Genomic DNA, 24,975 nt, shown 5'->3' on the forward strand with positions numbered 1-24,975 from the left:
TGTTTGAACAGTTCATAACATAATCTTAAACTATGAATGTAAATCCAAGGCAAACAAGGTAAATTACTATTAAAATTCCATGAATTAAAAGCAGTGTTATATTTTAGGAAGAGACTGTTAAAAACGGGGAAAGAAGCAACGTTAACCACGATGTTTATCTGCAATCATATAAAAATATTTCTCCGATGAGTTTGATAACCTTTATATCCGCCTCGATATTTGTACATGTAACGTTTTATCAGTAAAAATATAGAAAATTTGCTTTTATACAGTAAAGTAATTTTTTTTTCTAAATTCTAAGAAGCCCTTACTGCAGTGACGTCACTTAGAACTGTTCTACAGTCCCGACTGATTTAGTCAGTTCTGCTGACAGTTCTACTGTTAGAACTGATTTGGACAGTTCTACCATAGAACTGATCCTGACAGTTTAAGACAGTTCTATCCTAGAACTGTTCCTGACAGTTCTACCTAGAACTGATTTAGTCAGTTCTACCTAAAACTGATTCTGGCAGTTCTTCTTAGAACAGTTCTAGGGTAGAACTGTTCTAAGTAGAACTGTTCTAGGAAAGTTTATAACAGTTCTATGACAGATTATTCTAACAGTTCTAACGAGAGGTTAGAAGTGATCTCCACTGCATACAATTTTGTTTGTGTGAATAAATAAACTATGACATTTTAAGGCTATTTACCAGTAAGTACGTACTTGTTTTCAAAAAAAGTTTTGTATTTGTAAATATGTTTATTAAATATTTAAAGTTTCATTAATTTAATATTAATTTGTTAAACAAAATATAAACTTATGAAAAAAAGGTCAGTCAGTGTAATTGCTTACTAAATAAACACAAATTTTAGTTACACAATAAAACTGTCAAATCGGCTTTGGTTATTGTTTGTTACCGTTTGTCCTTTATTGATTTTTTGTATGGATCACTGGTGTTGTTTTAACAGTTTCACAGTTCAAATGAGGTCATGTTAAGGAAAACCAGGTGAACGTTGTAAATTCCCGAGAAGATTATTTACATTTATCTAAGCTGCATTTGTATTCGCGTGTATTCATTTTCGCGGAAATATACCAACCCCGAAATTCGTGAAAATAGGTACACCACTGAAAAAGTATATGTACAGTATTTAATAATCAATTGATACTCACAATGAACTTACGAAGTAAAGGCTTTGTTTAGCGTACTTAGCATTTTCATTAAATAAACACATCTTTTATTTATTTTTGTTTTCTAAAGCAATAGAAAATAAATATTTATTTATCTGGTATTATATTGTTTGCTGTTTTTGATCCTTGAACAATGGACTTTATTGATTTAATATATCTAATACTGAATGCTGAATTTTCAACAATGTATTGCTTAAAGTATATGTTTTTGATAGAAAGATGTGATAGTTTTCTGATCCATACTAAAATCAGTGACCTATTTACAAATGTTAAAAAGACATTTCCTAGATTTCTGGTCTGCGAAGATTAACATTTCTCATTTCTCTCACAGAATTTGAATGAAAGAGCTTCACACGAACTTTTAGAAAGATGTTAGTGCCGTTCGACATCTTAAAGTCTTAAAAACCTTATATGAGAATTGAAGTTAAGTAAATAAACAAGTTCATTATATTTACAATTGTCGCATATGTGAGGTTAGAAATGAGCATGATGTTAAGTAAGCTCTCAAAAATTATATAACGGCTAACGTTAAATTGTACCTAATTTTCCCTCATATCATTCATATTCACCGTGATTTTTGGAAGATTCATTCATCCATGTTAGTATAAACATGATAAACATAAATTGTTTTACATCTTTTATGTGTCCATTTCTGTCAAAAACGTCGTTTATTTTTTCCCGGTTCGTGAACACCGTGAAGGGGAATTATCGAATCTGAATGATGTCAACACTGACATGTCGCCGAAAAAGTACTTGTGTATTTATTCGAGCGTCTCTGATGAGTCTTTTGTAGACGAAACGCGCGTCTGGCGTATTAAAAAAAAAAAATTAGTCCTGGTATCTATGATGAGTTTATTTATTAATTTATTAAAATTGTATAGGAGTACCCCGTTAATATACATGATGTTAATTGATCTCCTTAAAATTTGGGATATATATTCTTAAAAAGCTCATAAATACCGAGATTAGATTAACATAATTATTAATTGTCGAAGGTGTATTGTACCATGGTGTATAGTGTAAAGGGGAATACTGTAACAGTGTAATGTGCGATCGGAAATGGTGTGAATGTACAGTGTGCGACATTTAAAACTATCCAATATATTGATACGAACTGATTTTTGATTTTATACATTAAATTGTGATACAAATTCGATTTTTAAAATATATAAATAATTTTGTAGTCGCACGCTTTCTTTGTTTTTGTATGTTGTATGATGCAAAGGTGGTCGGAGGGCAGAAAGATAATCAAACAAAAGGATTTGTCTGTAAAAAAATTCTATTATTTCATTATTGCATATTCAATGTGCGCAATGAATATACAACTGCAGAATTGTTTTGTTTCATTCTTTCGCAAGAAAAATATAAACAACAAACAAACAATTGAAATTTGAAATTTGGCTGATTATTTGTCATGGCATTTATTCAACAATATTCAACAATATAAACCAACAAACAACCAACATCAACAAACTGGCCAACAAGTTAAAACTTGATGACAATTGGTCACTGAAGGGAAACCAACAGTAAATGCATAATAATTTCTAGCTGCTGGGCAGATCCATAACAACTTAATGAACGATATTTGAATAAATCACTGCCAGTTTAAACATGTTGATGATGACATCCAACGCACTTTCCATATTGAACGAAATGCCATGACGATAGACACTTTTTTTTAATTATTATTCCTGCAAATTCCTTGAATATTTAGGTTTCATTGGATCTTCCGATGAATATTGAAACGTCTGACACTTTTGATGATACATGACAATCTAATAGGAACATTCAACACATTTGGACCTGTTCACCATGTAATCTGAAAAATAAACTAAAAACAGCAGCAATTTTGTTTATTAAAGGGAGGGAGGGTGGGTTGTGCAATCTTGTTGATAAATACTCGTGGAATGAAATTTTAACGGGAGCACGTGTTTTTATATGACCAAAGTCCACGAGGCACTTCAAAGCATAGTCTTTCGTATGTTTAAATATATGGTTGTAATTATTTAAATGGCAAAACGTAAATAATGGACTGACGTACATTTAAAACACAATAAACAACTTAATGTAATTTTAATGCAATAAATCAATTTAATTATTAGATCATTAAATTTTATTAATAAATACTACCAAACTAAGAGAATATTCATTGTTAAGGTTAAACTGAGTCTGAATTTATTCCTAATAATTATAGAATAATAATCAACATTGTAATTGTATACGTGCATTATGTTTCTCATGTTTGATCAGTCTTTACATTTATGAAAATTTTTTGTAACGTATGAGCACCAATAAGCAGGAATGCGTACCCAACATTAGCTAAATATCTAAATTTTAAACGTCGTGAATGAAAAGAATACTGCGTAATTCCAATTCAAAAGGGAATTTTAAGTATTTGTACCTCACAAAAAAGCAATTAATGTTTTACAACATAAATCATAACAATACTAATTACTATCATAATGCCAATTATTTTATGTATAGCAATATGTTCATAATCTTTAAAAAGAATCTGAGATTCATTTGATAAATAAAACGTCCATCTGTAAATATTTGACATTTGTGTTTATTGATATCATATTCAAGCTATTTTCGGAAAAAAAGTTCACAAACAGGAATGTATGTTTATTATACAATTTCAATTCTTTTTTTTCTTTCTTTTATTAGTTAAACCTTATAGCATCTAAATATGTGTACTATGATACGATTTTGAAAACTGTATTTATTGTGTGTTGACCAGCTATACTACAGATGTCTTGATTTATTCACATTATACACCCTGTCCATACGCACACTATCGGTTTGCATTCACAAAATTTCCGGATAAAATGTCAATGAATCCGGAGTCAAAATACTTGAGATAGGTAGTTTGACATCTGAATTCAACTATTATATTAGTATATTTAATGACGTAAATGCATATAAGTGCACATGCTTTCTATTTACCATTTTTGCGCTAAAATACTGTTTTCAGGCTTAAATATTAATTTCACCCGCGAATGTGATTTTTCGTTTTTTTTTCTATCTAAGGAAAAGGTAACTTAAATTCGTACTGCATTTGGCTTTTTTTATTAAACTATTTGCATTCGAACGTCACTGATGATTCTTTGTAGACTTGACTCGCGGTTGGCGTACAATATATAAATTCTGGTATTTTTCATATCTACATGGCTTATTTAAATAGATTCTTTTGATAGTATATGTATTTATTCATAAAACGTCTGAAAACAAGATATTCTTCAAACCAAAGTTTCCTTGTAGAATATTTGGATTTATTGAAGAAATTCAGGAAATCCTTAAAATTTGAGATGTTTTATGTTACCAAAGTAAGTCTATATAAGAGGTCCAAATGAACATAGTGTGTTAGTCTTAAGAAATATATACGAAAAAATCTGAAACATTGCATGCCACAGGGTTTCACCTCACATGGAAAATGTATCTATACAATATATATCGAGTTGAGAATATGAAGGACACCCAATATAAAGATATGATATATAAAAAATATGCATCAAGATTATAAAGCAAACTGAGTGCCCTAAATTTTTATTTTTATTGGTTTGTACAAACTGGGATTTGCAATAGGTGTATGCAAAAAAGTTATGTATAATCCCAAGAGACAAATGAAATAGTCGATCTTTAAAATGTATATTCAAATAGTAGCTGTACATATACACTTTTTTCTTTTCACAACTATCCACCATTACTTTCAACTGACTTGTGCAAGAATGTTCACATCATTACACATTTTAATACAGTCAGGTGGTTTAACTTCATCATTTTCTCCGCCAATTACTCAATTCAAATGGAAACAAAAATTCAGCAACAATCTTTTGTTGACCAGTCAGCGATCTGAGGTTCACGTATTGCTATTCTTTTTGTAAAAAAGCCACTTGATTTAAGATGTCAAAAGTACTTTAGCATGTTTAGTATGGCAGATTTAGCGAGTCTAGCGTACACACTATACGCCTGGTATCTTTGAGGATATTTGTTTAACTAATTTAGCGTATTTTTAGTCTATTTTAACTGACTTTGCAACTATTTTTTATACGATTTTCCAACTTTATTTATATAGCAAAGATATATATTCATTCGTATATTTAACGAGATTAACTTGTGAACACATTGAACCTGTTCATCACATTGTAAATAAAAAAGAAGGCATAAGAAATATTTCTATACCTCGTTGGTAGTCTTTACTTGCTTTGCATAGGTTTAAGTACTCTCAATTTTTCAAACGACATATTGGCAAAGTCATATTAGCACAAGTTCATAAGTTCGACTTCGAAAACATTTTGTCTTTCTGTATTAAACTCGTATATCCCTTTATGAACTTATACAAGCTTAATTATAACGACCACATTACCACAACAGTGTTATATTATTTCACTCATTCAATCAGTTAGTTTTTATTTCCATCTTTTCGTCTTTTTTGTCTGTTCCTCTATCCGCCTGTTTTACATATCAATTACACTTGACTAAATATCTAACCACTACTTCACAGTGAGACCATGACAAAAACCGATACTAACGAAATTGTGGAAAATGTGGAATATATTGAGTTTGTTTTGTTAAAAATCATATCAATGATAAATATTGTGCTAGCTATAATTATAACTATTTATTCACCATTTTGTTTTAGCTCGCAGTAGCAGACGTGGTATATAATCCGGGACAATCAGGTATATTTTTTGTCAGATGTTATGAAATTGAATAAAAAAAAAATCGTTAATGTCTATTGTTTATTGAAGCTACTTCAATAATTACTGTTATGATTTAATCAATTAATGCTTGAAAAAGCATCATGAATATTATGTTATGTCTTTTTCAACACTAACCGAATCAAACGCAAGGTTTCAGAGAAATTTACTTAGCTAGCGGCACGGAGGGGAACATTTGTAATAAAAAATGAATGTTTTGATTATAAAGTAGAAAGGGTTGCTTCCATGTATTCTTTTTAATTTAAAATGTCTATAGATCTGTTATCCCATGACTTTTTTCTTATTATAAAAATGTTGGTAAGATCACTTTCATAGAAAAGGTCCATTTAATTACGACAGGAAATTATCAGCTGAAGGACGCCTCCGGGTGCGGGAATTTCTCGCTACATTGAAGACCTGTTGGTGACCCTCTGCTGTTGTTTTTTATTTGGTCGGGTCTTTAACACATTCCCCATTTCCATTCTCAATGTTATTAGGTCAAGGTCTACCTGCTCTGAAATAATAAGCCACATCGGGAATCTGGCTTTTTGGCTCCTGCATTGATGGTTTTATAGCCAGACTATTTGCTGGGTATTAAAATGAAGATTCAAGTCGATATAAAGTTTAACAATTTAATAAACGATCCAACTAGAATATAAACGATGTTACAATATTGAGTCCGGTGTTAAGGGTTTAAGAACCTATCCAAAACTGAATATAAATTATTTCTCAGAAGTATATAAAACAGAATAATAAAGAAATACATGTAATTAGGGATTAAGCAATTATTGTCCATTGTTCAGATAATCTGCTAGACATGTCTTTGACTCGTAGATACGAAGTCCATTATCGGATTAGCAGAAACATACATTTTAAACCAAAAGATAATTGTGTGGTAATATTTGAGTTCATAATGACAATTAAAAGGTATAATAATTAGAGTCAGACATATCATAGTCCAAATAATTAACATGCTATTCATCCGGTCATAGTTTTAAGGAAATGTTGCAGTTTTCAATTTTCATCCTGAATATTATAATAAATATAGATACACTGTAAACAGCAAACATGTCCATCAAAGTGCTACAAATAGGTCTATATGATCAAAATACTCAATTGGCCCCTTAAGGAGTTATTGCCCTTATAAGACAATTTCTCATGATTTGAAAATTTAGTTCGCTTACTGTAAAATAAATATTCTCCTTTGCAACTGGCGAATCAAGTTCAGCTTAACTTTGAATGAACGAGTTTCAGTGTGAAAGGAATACATTTTGTATTTCTTATTTCCTTGTACTTCAAAAAGCAGGGGTAAAATGACAATATTAAGCCACTCATTAAATTATATGCATTGAACATCAAAAATAATCATTGATGAAAGATTCCAGCCAAAATTAACAGATGATCGATAAAGGTTCTATACGGCCTCTTGTCTATATTACACATCAACAATACATGTATCAAATTTCTGAAAAAATAATACCGCTATAAATACCAAATAAGGAAAAGTACAAAATTGACTTTTGGTGAACAAACACTGCGTCTTGATTATATTAAGAAAATAACACAATATAAACTAAATTTCAAAAAATGAATAAAAAAGATATGCCATTCACTGTGTAGATGTTTCAATGAACGACGCTCTTAAATTGCAGTATGGACAGAGGCTATCGACATACTAAAGGCTACTTTTATGAAAAAAAAGAAAATAGCTAGGGTAAGAGGAATGTTTGCGTCAACAAATACAGTTACGTTCACAAAGTGGTTACCTGCTAATTTTCCTGTGGAAGGTGTTATGTGTGGTTGTGGAAGACACCTAAAAACGCCAAAATCGCTGTTAGTTCACTTACGAAGGAAAAGCTCTGCCGACCGAAGAAATGTTAAGTTATTCAAGAAGGGAATATAATCAAAATAATATTCATGGTTTTGGAGACGTTACATAGTGCCATGCATATCTTTTTCTGAATACATTAACGACGACTGAACATAAATAGAATATCAAAGTGCATTATATTAACAATTCTTTTACGAGATTAATACCACAGTGGATATGTTTCATGTTTGACAATATTTTATAGACGCTTGTTCAATTCAAATGTCATCACACAGTTTTAACATAATAAAGATACAAAAGTTGTATCTTGTACTTTTATTCTCCAATACATTTGATGAAATCAGTTCATTTGCAACTCATCATCGATTATAATATCTTAACTGCAAACACAGCAGATTGATAGAAAAGAAAAAAGACTGTCCGTTTTTCGGAATTCAACTTTTTGTGTTTGAAAGGGTTTAATTCGTGCAATCTGATCAAAATACAGCCTTTGTCCGACATTTTCTTATTATAATATGAAAGCGCTTTCTATTTAAATACCTTTCGGGGTTCTTTGCTTTTTTATTGATTATACTGGATGAGTTTGCCATTTGATGAAGGACTTTTTCGTTTTGAATTTTCCTTCGACTTCGGTATTTTTTTATATTCTACATTTTACGGACTTTTTGGCTGATATGATAAGTACCAAAAGAGAAATACAACGATATCTTGTCAGATCATTGTAATATAAGCAAATCTAAGACATAGGATGTTATATAATCCCGATCAGATACTGGGTTAGGTAATTAATGGGTTAAATTATGTTTTACCTGAGAATGTATTTTTTGTTTCTTTTTGTTGTTCATGGTAATGAAAAATCGCGTTTTTTCATTCAATTTTCCAAATCACGTCATCATTAGGCTCAGATAATGTACATGCTGTATACACCAAAGAATCTTTAAATAAACATAAGAAACAGTAAGCAATATTTTAGTATGTGATATGGAATAATTGTCAATGAGAAACACTATCTACAATAGTCAGAACGAAGTGTAAGCAAGCAATTATGGGTTCTTGTCAAACCATGAACAAAGGGCAACACACAAACAGCATAGTAAAAGAAACTCCAAATAATTTGAAATCATGACAATGCCGTCTTAGAAAAAACATGATAACAAGACATTAAACAGTACACAACAAATAATATATATGATATAGAAAACGTAAAAATGCAAAACAATTATCCCGTCATGAAACGGACAGCTTTCATGTGCTCCATTAGGATGATGTATATGCGACACCCGGGGTGTTATATCTGTTTTGTCAAGCATGTAAGTACACACCGGGGGATCATTCTTTTTCAGTAAATCATGATCCAAGAAATGACGATAGGATTGTGTTTTCGTCAATTGGAACAAATCCATCGCCCTGTCTGAAACAAAACAAAAACAGTCAACGGATTCATGCTGGCGTCTGTTAACATTTTGAAGTTTCAATTTTAAATTTACCACTTTGAAATCTTGTTGGTATTGGTTCATTGTAAGCAGGAACATTTGAAGGTAATCAAGATAGGAAATGCAACCTAAAATAATGTTTTAAATACGAGACAGAATCTCTATATGCAGGTTACATGTAAAAAAAAAGTCCCGACGAGAACAAAATTGATGAAAACAATTCAATGTGAAAAAATGAAAACAACATAAAAGAAAATAACTGATAGACAAAGATATAAGGCCGTGTTCACATTGACCTAAACTCGGTGTGGTGTTAGTGTCTCACACGTAATTAACTAAACAAAATTACGTTCCCATTGATAAATCTCAATGTTTACATGTAGTTTACATCATGTTTTGCCTACATGCAAACACTAGTCAATGTAGGCCTTGTGTAGTTTAAGTGTACACTAAACTAGGCATTTAGAACATCAATTTTGCGATATGTATTTAAAGAAGAAACGATTTTTTAATAAAAATTGATATTTATAACAAATAATAATAAAGTTCTTTACAGAAACATTTGTATTAACTTTATTTTTTGGTGTTAATAAAACACATAACGTAGCTTTATTAACCTTTTATCAAGACTCAAAGCATCATCATTTCAGAACAAATAATTCATTTGAAAAGTTCTTCCCGAATTGACTGGACATACACTGAAATATTTGCCATTGGTCTTACTCAAACAACGATTCACTCATAAATGCATTACTAAAAAAAAGTGTGAGGTAAATTGTTTTGTTTGTCTAGTTTCTCAGATCCGTTAAAATACACTTAGAATTATATGAAAAAAACATTATCCCCTCCTTTTGCCAAAGACTCATAGGAGAACAAATACCAACAACAGAAAAAGAAACAAACATAAAAGATAGGAATGAAGTGATCATCTCAATCCTTTTTCTTCGTCTGTAAGATGACAATGACGCAGCCTACGTTTTCTAATGCGTAACCGATACATCTTTAGTACATTCAAACTACTGCAAATCATCAAAATCATCAAAATGGCGTTCATAAAGGAGCAACGACTTAATTTCAAAAAGAAGGGCGGGAGGGTCTGAGTGGGATTTTTTTTTCGTGCGAACATTTTTATTCATTTTTTATCGATGCTAGCATTCAAATATTTTTTTCAATATTTGACACTATAATGTATGGGGAAGCTCTGGATTCAGATTTATTTTGTTTATCAAATTGGAGATCAGAATATTTTTCTAGGAAAGATCCATTCCCCTTCCCCTTTTTTGGAGTCAAATGGTTGTTCCCTAACTGCTAGAAAAAATGTCCAAAAATTTGCATTCGGTTCTACGTAATGAACATTTAAATGACATATAGTTTACAAGTGTGAACAAATCTAATGTACAGGTAATTAAACCAGGTGTATAGATGTGAACAAATTTAATGTGAAACCAGTGTACATTACATTAAACTAATTGTAAACATGTTTACTATACATGACGTTTGGTGTGAATACGGTATAAGATTGCAACACACGTAATGTTGTCATTTTAGCGGTATTTCCAGCATTGCAATATGAGCAGGAGGTTTTAAAATCCATATCACACTTTTCTTAAAGTGTCCCGTCCGAAGTCAGGAATCTGGTAGTTGATATTAATAGTACGCTTCTTTACAGTTTTGCGTTTGCGCAGGGACGTTAAGGGCTTTTCAAGAAAATTCCAATCTTTATACACAGCAAAATTCATATTGAACTCAAAGTTGATTTTCTCTGTATAAAGGCCAAAATGTACGTCAAAGGCGAAAACAGGGGTAAAAGGGTCCATCATGGATTTCCTTCCAAACTTGTATTCATAAAAAACATAGATAAACAGTGTCACATTTCCCATAAATATCAAAGGAGCTAGTGCACGATGACATCGGATCGTCCTGGTTTTTGGCTTCCTGAAATCAAAATAACTTATTTTACTTGAAAATTGCTGTGAAGATTCCTTTATTCAAACGCTATAAAACTAGGCAAAGCAATTAAAAAAAAAGAACTGTGGCCTTTCCACCAGTACAAAACTGAAGTGGTTTAGTATAGTTCTTACACCTGCCCTTTTTAATCAAATTGGATCGGCTGCCGGAAAAACTAAGTGATTTTTTTTTGTATTCACCGCGATGCGTTTCATATTATATAACGACATGCTGGAGCAAATGCACTAATATTCTTTTTATGCTTGTCATGCATGCTCAAGTTTATGAAGGATCAAATTGAGAACTGCATTTCTTCAGATAATTTGAAATGTGACAAGCTGGATTTTCAAACTACTTGATAATAATCCTCAAGTAATTTGCATTTCACCTGTGGTGTATTATCGCAAATGACAGAAGCGGATTCATGTGTGTTCGGGCCAATATATATGGTTAATGCATACGCTTTTTACATGTCGTACTCCGAACGTCGCTTAAGTGCTATAGGCAACATCCCCTTCTTTTCGGATTCCGGACCAGTTACCTAGTGTAGTTCTCATTTTGCATTTGCAAGTGAAAGTTTATTATACAAAATATTAGCATACTAGGTCTGTCCTAATGAATGTATATTGTGAACCTTTATCATTTTCTTTTATTTCACTTATATTCTTTGTTTGTTATTCGTCATTGATAATGTTTCAAATAAAAATACAAACTTCCTATCCGCATATACATATTCAGATTTAACTTGTTATCAGTCCAATCTAATTAAAAACCGATCTCTCATCGCTCCTGTTTCTGATATGTCGCGTGGGAGATCTAACGAAACCGGCTTTGAGGTCACATGTGAGTGAACTAAACGTTATGAATTTATAAAGATATGCAAATAAGTTGACGACCTATTAATAAGCCAATCAAAAAAGTTTATGAATTATTTTGACTGACGATTTCGTCGTAAATAAAATGAGTTACATCCCTTTGCCTTACGTTAAACTTCCAAGATCGTGGAAGACTCAATTTCATTGGTCGAAAAAGACACACCTACGAGGTCACTCACATGTGACCTCAAAGCGGGTTTCGTTAGATCTCCCACGCGACATATCAGAAACAGGAGCGATGAGAGATCGGTTTTTAATTAGATTGTTATCAGTCCAAAGTGAGAACTGGTATCGATTTGAAAATCATGATTGGGAGGTGTTTTTGACGACTGATTTTTTTAATTCTGAATATTCATTTTCACCAGCCAGCCTTATGACTGGCTTGCTAACGTTTTTATTTTGTTCCGAATGATATCCTGCATTGGAAGGACTGAAAATTCCTTTTCATCCCGTCTGGAGCAATTTCTTTCTCTTTATAACTTTTTTGGTAAAATATTTTACCCACTTTTCTAAATTATTTGGAATATTCAAAATGACAAACCAGCATTACCAATGGGGGATATCATTCCCCTCTCTAGAATGAGCGACTAATAATATTTACACTTGCGATCAACTTGTGGAAAGGTTAAGCAGCTGCGACATCAAGTACCCAATCCTCAAACATTGTACCTTTAACGCTCTATCATGGAGCAAAAATAAGTTTCCATTTGACTTTTAGGGGGAAGGGGCTAGGTTGGAAAAGTATGTGTTGCATTTTTCTTTTTGTAATCTCAGTTCTACATTTTTAATTGTTTACTCTATTCGGTCCTGCCTTTTTTATAAGTTATCCTGACTTTTTTTACATGAATTGTTATTCAGCCTTTTTGTTTGGCAAAGTTGCTCATACTGACTTTTTTTTACCCAAAACTCGTCTTGTCTTTTTCTGAAATATCACCCTCGCTCACCTCTTCCCTGTCCCTCCCTTAAGCTTATAGTTTGTAGCCTCTCAATACATAGTTCCTTTATACCCGCGTCCACCAATAAAAATGAATAGCCTAGATTGAGCAAAAGTGCTAAAGTGGTATTCAACACAACCAATCAATTGTTTTTACATTATAAAGTGCATGGATAATTTGAAGGTTTATCGCTAAGCATAAATGATAATGATAGATCTAAAATTGCGATTCGGCCTTATGCAATTTATAAATTGTTTTTGTATTTGTTTGTTTTTTTCACTATTGCAGGTATTTTGTTGTCAATTTCTATCCTAGTATGACTGCTGTCAGAAACCGTTTTATCAGTGGTGTAAAATGTAATCATTGCCGACACAACGCAGGAGAATGAAGCAAGGTTATTTTGGAGAGAAGAGAAGAGGAGGACGGCTACGGCGATGATGATGATGATGATGATGATGATGATGATGATGATGATGATGATGATGATGATGATGATGATGATGATGATGATGATGAGGATGAGGATGAGGATGAGAATGAGGAGGAGGATGAGGATGAGGATGAGGATGAGGATGAGGATGAGGATGAGGATGATGATGATGATGATGATGATGATGATGATGATGATGATGATGATGATGATGATGATGATGATGATGATGAGGAGGAGGAGGAGGAGGAGGAGGAGGAGGAGGAGGAGGAGGAGGAGGAGGAGGAGGAGGAGGAGGAGGAGGAGGAGGAGGATGAGGATGATGATGATGATGATGATGATGATGATGATGATGATGATGATGATGATGATGATGATGATGATGATGATGATGATGATGAGGAGGAGGAGGAGGAGGAGGAGGAGGAGGAGGAGGAGGATGATGCGGATGAGGATGAGGATGAGGATGAGGATGAGGAGGATGAGGATGAGGATAAGGATGAGGATGAGGATGAGGATGAGGATGAGGATTAGCACTTTTCTTGCATCAAAGACAAGATAACTATAATTAAAGTAACTTTCCAACTTCCTCAATTTAAATAAACAATAAAATAACTAAAAAGAATTCAAGTAAAGTGTTGTGTTCACTGTTTGGAACAGGTGCGTATATACTAGGGTCAAGGTCACTGGCCATCTCTGGTCTGGTGGTTATGATTTGTTTGTTTAAACATAGATATTACATTACGCCTCATAGAGAAGTTAAGCTTATTCATTTCTTGAGACCTAAAGGCGAAATATGAATAAGAATCAACTGTACATACATTCTACGTAATATAACGGCACTATTGAATGTGCTTTACCTTTGCTTAAAAAAATAACTCAAAAAGTAGACACGTAAAACAATCTTATCCTAAAGTAAATGCTAATAAAATGACGTTTTTCTTTTGCAAGGAGAGTCTTTAATAAGTCGAAACTAGTGATAAGGTTTGCCAAACACCAGATAAGCACTTTTATAAAAAGATTCTTTCAATGAACATATCAATCATGATTTGATTTTTCAGACAAGAAGTCGTAAACGCATTCGAACACATATATCTGCATTCGAGGTTGCTGACTATTTTTGTAAAAAAATATAGATGAACAAATTTAGTATTTCAATTGTTCATTACTAACTTACTTCATTAAAATTCAATTATTGACTCGTTTTGTTCTTAATTTCAGGAGAATTTTCAAACTTGTAGAATAATCTCACAACATCAGAAGCAAAACTTTTGGCGAGTTTTTAAACAGGTATATTCGAATGACTGTCAGAAAAAAGAAAATCGTCGAAATCAAGATAATCAATTGTAGATTTATTCTTCCTAACATAACGGCACTATTGAATGTCGTCTACTTTTGCTGAAAAATTTACCTAAAAAAAAAGGCTCGTAAAACAGTCTTATCCAAAAGCAAATGCTAATAAAGTGATGTTTTTTTCCTTTTCAAGGAGAGGTTTTAAACAGTCGAAACTAGTTACAAGGTATACACCAAAATAAATAAGCACTTTTATGAAAAGATGCTTTCAATAAACATAACAATGGAAACTTCATATTTCAGACAATTGGTCGTAAACGCATGCAACGTATATATCTGCATTCGAGGTTACTGATAATTTTTTGGTAAAAAAATATAAATGAACTTATACAAAGTTAGTGTATACTGTTTTCCATTGTATAATGATTACTATCTGCATTGATATTCAATTATTGACTTTTTTTCTATTATTAATTTCAGTAGAATTTCCAAACTTATGGAATACCCTTACAACATAAGAATCAAAACTTTTGGCGACTTTTATTGTTTGTTTTATAGAGATTAACATAATAACACAATGTTCACTGCTGTGCCTCTATTTTTAACATTTTTACTTATTATGTCTGTTTGTTTTGTTAAATTTTTTATAAGACAATCATACAAGTGAGAGGTTTACCTAGCTTTAAAACCAGGTTTAATCCACCAGTTTTTATAAAAGAAAATGCATGTACTAAGTCATGATTATGACAGTTGATGTTGATTGGTTTGATATGGTCATTATTTTCTATTGTACTTTGATTACTATCTTCATTAATATGCAATCTTTCACTATTTCCTATTATTAATTTCAGGAGCATTTCCAAACTTATGGAATGATCTAACAACATCAGGGTCAAAACATTTGGAGACATTTACAAAAGGTTTATTCGAATGACTGTTAGAATAAACTATACATCAATATCAAGATAATCAACTGTACATTTATTCTACCTAATATAACGGCACTATTGAATGTAGTTCACTATTGCTAAAAAAATATGAAAAAAGTAGGCACGTAAAATAGTCTTTCCTATAAACAATTCTGAATAAAATGACGTTTTCTTTTGCAAGTAGAGTCTATAAAAAGTTGAAACTAGAGGAAAAGTATGCACAAAAATATATAAGCACGGTTATAACAAAATTATTTCAATGAACATAACAATGGTAGGGTAATTTTTCAGACAATTAGTCTTAAACGCATTCGAAAACATATATGTCTATATAACTTTTTGTCTATATGTCTGTTGTTTGTCTATATGCCTTTTTGTGTTTCTTTCATATATATAATGTGGCTTTGTACTTATACATCCCATCATTGTATTATTGTGCAATGGTAAATGTTTGTTAATATATTTGTTTGTTTTATAGGGATTAAGATAATAACACAATGTTGACTGCTGTGCCTCTATTTTTGACATTTTTTACCTGTTTTGCCTGTTTGTTTTGTTCACAAATAGTTGTCAATATAATGGATTTTAATACGACAGTCATACAAAGGAGAGGTTTAACAAGCTTTAAAATCAATTTAATCAACCATTTTTTATAGAAAGAAAATGCCTGTACCAAGTCAGGAATATGACAGTTGGTGTTCATTGGTTTGGTATGGTCACTATTTTCTATTGTACATAAATTACTAACTTCATTAATGTTCAATTATTGACTCTTTTTATTATTAATTTTAGGAGGATTTCCAAACTTGTGGAATAATCGCACAACATCAGAAGAAAAAGTTTGGCGACTTTTATAAACAGGTAAATTCGATTGACTGTTAGAAAAAAGCAATATATCAAGATCAAGATTATCAACTGTACATGCATTCTATCTAATATAACGGCACTATTAAATGTGGTTTAATTTTGCTGAAAACCAAATAAAAAAGGTATGCACGCAAAACGGTCTTATCCAAAAGCAATTACAAATGAATTGATTTTTTTTCTTCTACTGCAAGGAGAGTCTTTAAAAAGTCGAAACAAGTGACAAAGTATAATAAAAAAGAATAAGTAAAGACTTTTATCAAAAGACGCTTTCAACAAACATCATAAAATTGAGAATGGAAATGGGGAATGTGTCAAAGAGACAACAACCCGACTAAACAAAAAAACAACAGCAGAGGGTCACCAACAGGTCTTCAATGTAGCGAGAAATTTCCGCACCCGGAGGCGTCCTTCAGCTGGCCCCTAAACAAATATATACTAGTCCAGTGATAATGAACGCCATACTAATTTCCAAATTGTACACAAGAAACTAAAATTAAAATAATACAAGACTAACAAAGGCCAGAGGCTCCTGACTTGGGACAGGCGCAAAAATGTGAGATCTCAACCCTCCCCCTATACCTCTAACCAATGTAGAAAAGTAAAATGGTAAGTTCATAGTTCAGACAATTAGTCGTAAACGCATTCAATCAAATATATCTGAGTTCAAGATTACTGATTATTTTTGTAAAAAAATCTAAATGAACTTAAACAAACTAAGTGTACACTTATAAAGTGTTCTTTATTCTTTTGTGTGCATTGACGTCAAACATTTGCTATTTTGAAATAAAAAATACATTTTGCAAATTACTCTGCAATTTTTTAAGTTCATTGTTTGGAAATATGTAACAATCATCTTTTGACATCAACTCATAAAAATCTTTTCTTGAATGCGATTTGAAGTTTGTAATATTCGTGAGATTAAACATTTTGATTTCATGAGGATATTTAAAAAAAAAATAAGTTTGTGTTAAAATGAGTTAATTTTTCAACAGTTTATATAAATAAAACATTTGTATATGCTTGTTTAAGAAAAAAATATATTTTAATTTCATTGTAAAAAGTATATATTAAAATTGCTGACCATAAGCATTTTTTGATTTGACTTTACATATTGAAAATGAAAAATGCTCCAACGTGGAGCATTTTTCAATTTGACATCAAATATTGAAAAATGAAAAATGCTCCAATATGGAGCATTTTATATTTTATATTTTGACATTATAAATTGAAAAAAGAAAACTTATTCCGAACATGAGTAGTATTTATATATTATATATATGATAACATTGAGAATAGAAATAGGTAATGCGCAAAAGAGACAGCAATTCGACCAAAGTGCAGACAACAGCCAAAGGCCACCAATGAATCTTTAATAAACCTCTAGTCAACAAACACACATCAATGCGCACAGTAATGCTCATTTCAAAAGAAGTCCGAGTTCGATGTCAGAACAAGTAATGTAGTATATGTATTTGATTTTAACGACATCAATCTCTGTATTACTAAAATATATTACACCATGGTTTTCTGTATCGCAAACTAGTCATTACATTCACTCAATGGTATCAACGGTACAATGACACCATTCGCTAGAAAAAAATACAAATCAACACACAGACATGTTATATGTTCAGATCTACACATCAAATCTTATTCTGTAACGGTAATATTCTATACAAAACACAAATATGTCGGCATTCACCTCAAAACCTAACCAAACAGGCTTATTCAAAAGGGATACAGTTACGATACTGTCCATAAGAATGGCATATTTTAGTATGAATATTTATTTACTCAATGACATATGGTTTTTGCATTGTAAATAAACAAATTTATTATAAAACAAGTTGTTGGCATAAAACGGTTTATGTTCTTTTCACATATTTTATGATGATATCATACAAAAACCCCGAATGAGAGAGATTATGCTAGAAATTCAGTTGATGAAGACATTATCTTTCAATCAGATTAATTTATGTCTGGAACGGGCATTTCAGTAATTGATAGTAGTCCGTTGTTAATGTATGTATGTATCATTGTCATTTAGCTTAGTTTTGAAATATATTAGGCCCGAAACCACAATTAATTCCTTTATCATTTCTTTATAACGTTTTGTCGCATTAAAAACAAATCTATTTTTTTTTGTTGTGTGTGTGTGTGTGTAATGCACAGTACGTCAAAACAAAAATATCAAGTATACATTATACACATTTGGTAAATACATATCCATACCCCTTAGGCAATTCAAGAGATGTTCCGAAAAGTGTAATTATACCGTTTTTGTACCTGGCCTAATCACTATTTCCATATAAACATCAGTTAAAATGAAAAATCCAAAAGTTTTATTTAAGCTCTCTTCTATCATTTCCACCCCAGAAAAACTAAGAAATCTGAGGAAGGGAAAGAAAAAAATAAAGACAAAATACACTATTATTAAAGGGAACTATATTCGTAGACAACGAAAAGCGGGATCATTAATTGTGGTTTTGGGCCAATAAGATATCTGACTCTGAGTTTTACTGTGCGTGATTTCGTGTCTATGTTTATTCTTCATTGTTTAGAGGTGTTAGATGGTCGAACAATACATATGTATGTCCAAGTCAGGAGCCTCCGTCTTTTGTTAGTCTTGTTTATGTGTTGTCAATTGAATTAATTGTTTTCTAAATATTGGACTTGTGTGTAACTTCTATTTTCAATGCATACGTACACATGTTAAGGGGTCAGCTGCATGAAGCCCGCCTTCGGTCGCAGAAATTTCCCGCTGTGTTGAAGACCGATTGGTGATCTTGAGCTCTTTTTTGCCTTTTGATCGGGTTGTTGCCTTTGTTACACGTTCCACATTACCATTCTTAATGTTATCATACACATTTAAGGATAATTGTCATGTTCCAGACACGTGTAGGTATTCAGTCGTGTGTTCTGCGGGTAAACTAATTAATAAAAATTCACATCTTTTTGGTCATAATTGTACCTTTTAGTATATTTCTCATGTTCAAAATTAGGTGATACACACATAGTTCACACGTATACATAATTAACAAGTTCTTCAAGATGTTTTAAAATACTGTCGACAATTTGAATATTTAAAACACATATATTAAAACAAATTTCATTTCATTCTAGATCTACTCATTAAAAATTAAAAAAAATTATGCAGTTTTGATCATCCTTTTAAATTTTTATATTGCGAAATAATTTCAATTCAAAATGAAACATGCATTTTTTCATTTTTCAACCTTTTAAGTCAAATTACAAAATACTTAATGTCAGCAATTCCAATTTTTCTTCTGAAATGAACTTATATTATTTTTCCTTTCTAAAACAAGCATCTGCAAATCATTTGATGTATTCAAACTGTTGAAATTTTATCTTTTTTTAATATCCTCGTGAAATAAAAAAAAAATAATTCCATATAGATAACAAATTTTAAATATCATTAAGAAAATGATTTTTCAAAAGTCACTTCAAAAGAGTTTTGCCTTATGTTTAAAGTGTGAAGAGCAATTTGCTATAATCATTTTTTTCTGTTAAAAATGCCATTTTTTGGCGTAAATATACACGGTCTTCTGTTGTACATTGATTACCTATAGTACTTCATTTATTTATTATTCAATTATTGACTATTTTTTTATTATTAATTTCAGGAGAATTTCTCAACTTGTGGAATAATCTTTAAACAGAAGAACAAAAACTTTCGGCGACTTTTACAAGGTTTGGACCTACTTAAAAAAAAACTTTAAGCATAACAAAACCCTGGATTTTTTGTCAAGTAGATAGCTACGAAGCTTCCCTTTTCATCTAGTACGAACAACAGTCTTGCCGTAGAACTTTTTTTATTAACTTTTCTGTAAGGTTGGGTAGGGTGTTCGACCCTAACTCTGGATCTAGTTTAATAATAATAATAAAAAAATCAAACAATACCCTGGATTTGTTTTCTCAGGTACACCTCATCTACCTTACTTCCCTTTTGCGCATCGTGCAGACAGATGAATTGCCGAAGAACATTTGTTTATTAACTTTTCTGTAAGGGTTGGAGAGGGTGTCAGACCCCTACGTTAGACATACTTGGAAAAAAACTAAGCCGAAGAACATCCTGAACTTTTTCTCAGACAGACCTCAGCAACCTAGCTTCTCTCTGCACCTAGTGAGACAAAAGAGTTGCCGTAGAACATTTTTTTGTAACATGTGGGAACGATATCCGGTCACAACTTTGGACCTACTTTAAAAACAAAATAAGCCGTAAAACACCCTTGATTTTATTCAAGTAGACTTAAGCTACCTAGATTTATTTTCAACCTAGTACGGACAAAAAAATTGCCAAAGAATATTTTTAGTAACTTTTCTGTAAGAGTTGGGAGCGATGTCCTGTCCCAACTTTGGACCTACTTTACAAAAAAAAAACAAAACTAAACCGTTGAACACCATTGCATTTTTTCAAGTATACCTCAGTTAACCAGCTTCCCTTTACATCTGTTGCGGACAAAAGCATTGCAGAAGAATATTTATTTAATAACTTTTCTGTAATTTGCACCTTGTGCTGTGAAAAGTATGGCAGTTTAACATTGTGTTTAACACTTTTCTGTAAGAATTGGAAAGGGTGTCCAACCCCAACTTTGGACCTACTTAAAACAGAACACAAAACAACACCCCGGATTTTTATTCTCAGGTAGACCGCAGCTACCCAGCCTCTCTTTGCATTTAATCGGACAAAATGATTACCGTAGAACCTTTTTTTATTAATTTTTCTGTAAAAAATGTCCGACCAACTTTGGACCTACTTAAAAAAAAGAATCCGAAAACCACCCTGGATGTTTTCCATTAGTAACCCTTTTTCCCTTTATACCTAGTGCAGACATTGCCGAAGAACATTATTTTATTAACTTTTGTGTAAAGGTGGGGTAGGGTGTTCAAAAACAGACACAAGTTTTGACGTAGAACATTTTTTATTAACTTTTCTGCATGGAAGACTTTAAGGTGAGAAGACTGTCCGACTCAATCCTTGAACCTAAATGAAAAACAATAAATTAAGCCGAAGAACACACTGTGTTTTTTTTCTCAAGTAAACCACAGCTACCCGGCCTTCCTTTGCACCTATTGCGGACAAAAGTATTGCCGTACAATATTTTTTATTAACTTTTCTGTAAGGTAGCGGGGTTGGGTGTCTGTTCTGAAATTTTGACCTACGTTCCAAAAAAAAATGTGCGGAAGAACACCTAGGGTTTCTTCTCCAGTATACCCCAGCTACCCAGCTTCCCTTTGCACCTAGTGCAGACACAAGTTTTGCCGTAGAACATTTTTTTATTAACTTTTCTGCATGGAAGACTTTAAGGTGAGAAGACTGTCCGACTCAATCCTTGAACCTACGTGAAAAACAATAAATTAAGACGAAGAACACACTGTGTTTTTTTCTCAAGTAGACCACATCTACCCAGCTCCCCTTTGCGCCTATTGTGGACAATGATTTGACATAGAACATGTTTTATTATTTTTTTCCTGTAAAGTAATGGGGTAGGGTGTCCGGCCCCAACTTTGTACTTTCTTTTAAAAAGAATAAACTAAGCCGAAGAACACCCTATATTATTTCTCAACCTTTCTTTGCACCTAGTGCAGACAGAAGTATTGCCGTACAATATTTTTTATATTAACTTTTCTGTAAGGTATTGGGGGTTGGGTGTCTGTTCCTAAATTTGGACCTACGTTCCAAAAAAAAATGTGCGGAAGAACACCTAGGGTTTCTTCTTCAGTATACCCCAGCTACCCAGCTTCCATTTGCACATAGTGCAGACACAAGTTTTGCCGTAGAACATATTTTATTTACTTTTCTGGATGGAACACTTTAAGGTGAGAAGACTGTCCGACTCAATCCCTGAACCTAAATGAAAAACAATAAATTAAGCCGAAGAACACACTGTGTTTTTTTCTCAAGTAAACCACAGCTACCCTGCCTTCCTTTGCACCTAGTGCAGACAAAAGTATTGCCGTACAATATTTTTTATTAAGTTTTCTGTAAGGTAGCGGGGTTGGGTGTCTGTTCTTAAATTTGGACCTACGTTCCAAAAAAAAATGTGGGGAAGAAAACCTAGGGTTTCTTCTCATGTATACCCCAGCTACCCAGCTTCCCTTTGCACCTAGTGCAGACACAAGTTTTGCCGTAGAACATTTTTTATTAACTTTTCTGCATGGAAAACTTTAAGGTGAGAAGACTGTCCGACTCAATCCTTGAACCTACGTGAAAAACAATAAATTAAGACGAAGAACACACTGTGTTTTTTTCTCTCAAGTAGACCACATCTACCCAGCTCCCCTTTGCGCCTATTGCGGACAATGATTTGACATAAAACATGTTTTATAATTTTTTTCCTGTAAAGTAATGGGGTAGGGTGTCCGGCCCCAACTTTGTACTTTCTTTTCAAAAGAATAAACTAAGCCGAAGAACACCCTATATTATTTCTCAACCTTTCTTTGCACCTAGTGCAGACAGAAGTATTGCCGTACAATATTTTTTATATTAACTTTTCTGTAAGGTAGCGGGGTTGGGTGTCTGCCCTAAATTTGGACCTACTTTAAAAAAAACTGTGCCGAACAACACCTTGCGTTTCTTCTCCAGTACACCTCAGCTACCCACTTCCCTTTGCACCTAGTGCAGACACAAGTATTGCCGTAGAACATTTTTTATTAACTTTTCTGTAAGTGTAAGGTAGACTGTAAGGTAATAAGACTGACGGACTAAATCTTTGAACTTACATAAAAAACAATAAACTAAGCCGTAAAACACACTGTGTTTTTTCTGAAGTAGATCACAGCTACACAGCTTCCGTTTGTGCCTATTGCGGACAATTATTTGACGTCAATATTTTTTTTATTAATTTTTCTGTAAGGTGATGGGGTAGGTTGTCCGACACCAATTTTGCACTTTCTTTCAAAAAAATAAACTAAGCCGAAGAACACCCTGTGTTTTTTCTCAAGTAAACCACAGCTACCCGACCTTCCTTTGCACCTAGTGCGGACAAAAGTATTGCCGTACAATATTTTTTATTAACTTTTCTGTAAGGTAGCGGGGTTGGGTGTCTGTTCCTAAATTTGGACCTACGTTCCAAAAAAACTGTGCGGAAGAACACCTTGGGTTTCTTTTCCAGTATACCGCAGCTACCTAGCTTCCCTTTGCACCTAGTGTAGACACAAGTATTGCCGTAGAACATTTTTTATTAACTTTTCTGTAAGTGTAAGGTAGACTGTAAGGTAATAAGACTGACGGACTAAATCTTTGAACTTACATAAAAAACAATAAACTAAGCCGTAAAACACACTGTATTTTTTCTGAAGTAGACCACAGCTACACAGCTTCCCTTTGTGCCTATTGCGGACAATTATTTGACGTCTATATTTTTTTTATTCATTTTTCTGTTAGGTGATGGGGTAGGGTGTCCGACATCAATTTTGCACTTTCTTTCAAAAAAATAAACTCAGCCGAAGAACACCCTGTGTTTTTTCTCAAGAAAACCACAGCTACCCGACCTTCCTTTGCACCTAGTGCGGACAAAAGTATTTCCGTACACCATTTTTTATTAACTTCTCTGTAAGGTAGTGAGGTTGGGTGGCTGATCCTAAATTTGGACCTACGTTACAAAACAACTGTGCGGAAGAACACTTTGAGTTTCTTCTCCAGTATACCTCAGCTACCCAGCTTCCCAATGCACCTAGTGCAGACACAAGATTTGCCGTAGAATATTTTTTTTATTAACTTTTCTGTATGGTATATTGTAAGGTAAGAAGACTGTCCGAATCAATCTTTGAAACTACTTAAAAAACATTAAACTAAGCCTTAGAGCCCCTGTGTTTTTTTCTGAAGTAGACCACAGCTAGTCAGCTCCCCTTTGCGCCTATTGTGGACAATGATTTGACATAGAACATTTTTTATTAATCTTTTTACTGTAAAGTAGTGGGGTAGAGTGTCCGGTCTTACTTTGCACTTTCTTTAAAAAAGAATAAACTAAGCCGAAGAACACCCTGTGTTTATTCTCTAGTAATCCACATCAACCCGGCCTTTCTTTGCACCTAGTGCGGACAAAAGTATTGCCGTACAATATTTTTTATTAACTTTTCTGTAAGGAAGCGGGGTTGGGTGTCTGACCCTCAATTTGGACCTACGTTAAAAACAAACTGTGCCTAGGAACACCTTGGGTTTCTTCTCCAGTACACCTCAGTTACCCAGCTTCCCTTAGCACCTAGTGCAGACACAAGTATTGCCGTAGAACATTTTTTATTAACTTTTCTGTAAGGTAGACTGTAAGGTAATACGATTGTCCGACTCAATCTTTGAACATACTTAAAAAACAATAAACTAAGCCGTAGAAAAAACTGTGTTTATTCTAAAGTAGACCACAGCTACACAGCTTCCATTTGTGCCCAGTGTGGACAATAGTTTGACGTCAATATTTTTTTTTATTAATTTTTCTGTAAGGTAGTGGGGTAGGGTGTCCGAGACCAACTTTGCACTTTCTTTCAAAAAAAAAACTAAGCGGAAGAATACCCTGTGTTTTTTTTTCTCATGTATACCCCAGCTACCC

At 32.8% G+C, this 24,975-nt stretch overlaps 1 protein-coding gene across 5 annotated transcripts in view; it reads left to right on the top strand.

Moving 5' to 3' along the window:
* Positions 1–24,975, top strand: part of LOC143070563 (uncharacterized) — a 187,004-nt gene that overhangs the window by 59,934 nt on the left and 102,095 nt on the right. For 2 of the 5 annotated variants that reach the window (XR_012976586.1, XR_012976585.1), the window contains exons 5-9: positions 5,811–5,850; positions 14,541–14,609; positions 15,464–15,532; positions 16,334–16,402; positions 20,053–20,119. Coding sequence is in view for 2 of the 5 variants with exons in the window: in XM_076244811.1 (XP_076100926.1) it covers positions 5,811–5,850; positions 7,521–7,771 (291 nt within the window). In the remaining 3 variants the exon portion in view is untranslated. Of the gene's footprint in view, positions 1–5,810; positions 5,851–7,520; positions 8,003–13,177; positions 13,412–14,540; positions 14,610–15,463; positions 15,533–15,956; positions 16,403–20,052; positions 20,120–24,975 lie in introns of those variants that run through there. The other 3 variants (XM_076244816.1, XM_076244811.1, XR_012976588.1) reach the window with 3 other exon arrangements.

Source organism: Mytilus galloprovincialis, chromosome 1, assembly GCF_965363235.1.
Source record: "Mytilus galloprovincialis chromosome 1, xbMytGall1.hap1.1, whole genome shotgun sequence".
NCBI lineage: Eukaryota > Metazoa > Mollusca > Bivalvia > Mytilida > Mytilidae > Mytilus > Mytilus galloprovincialis.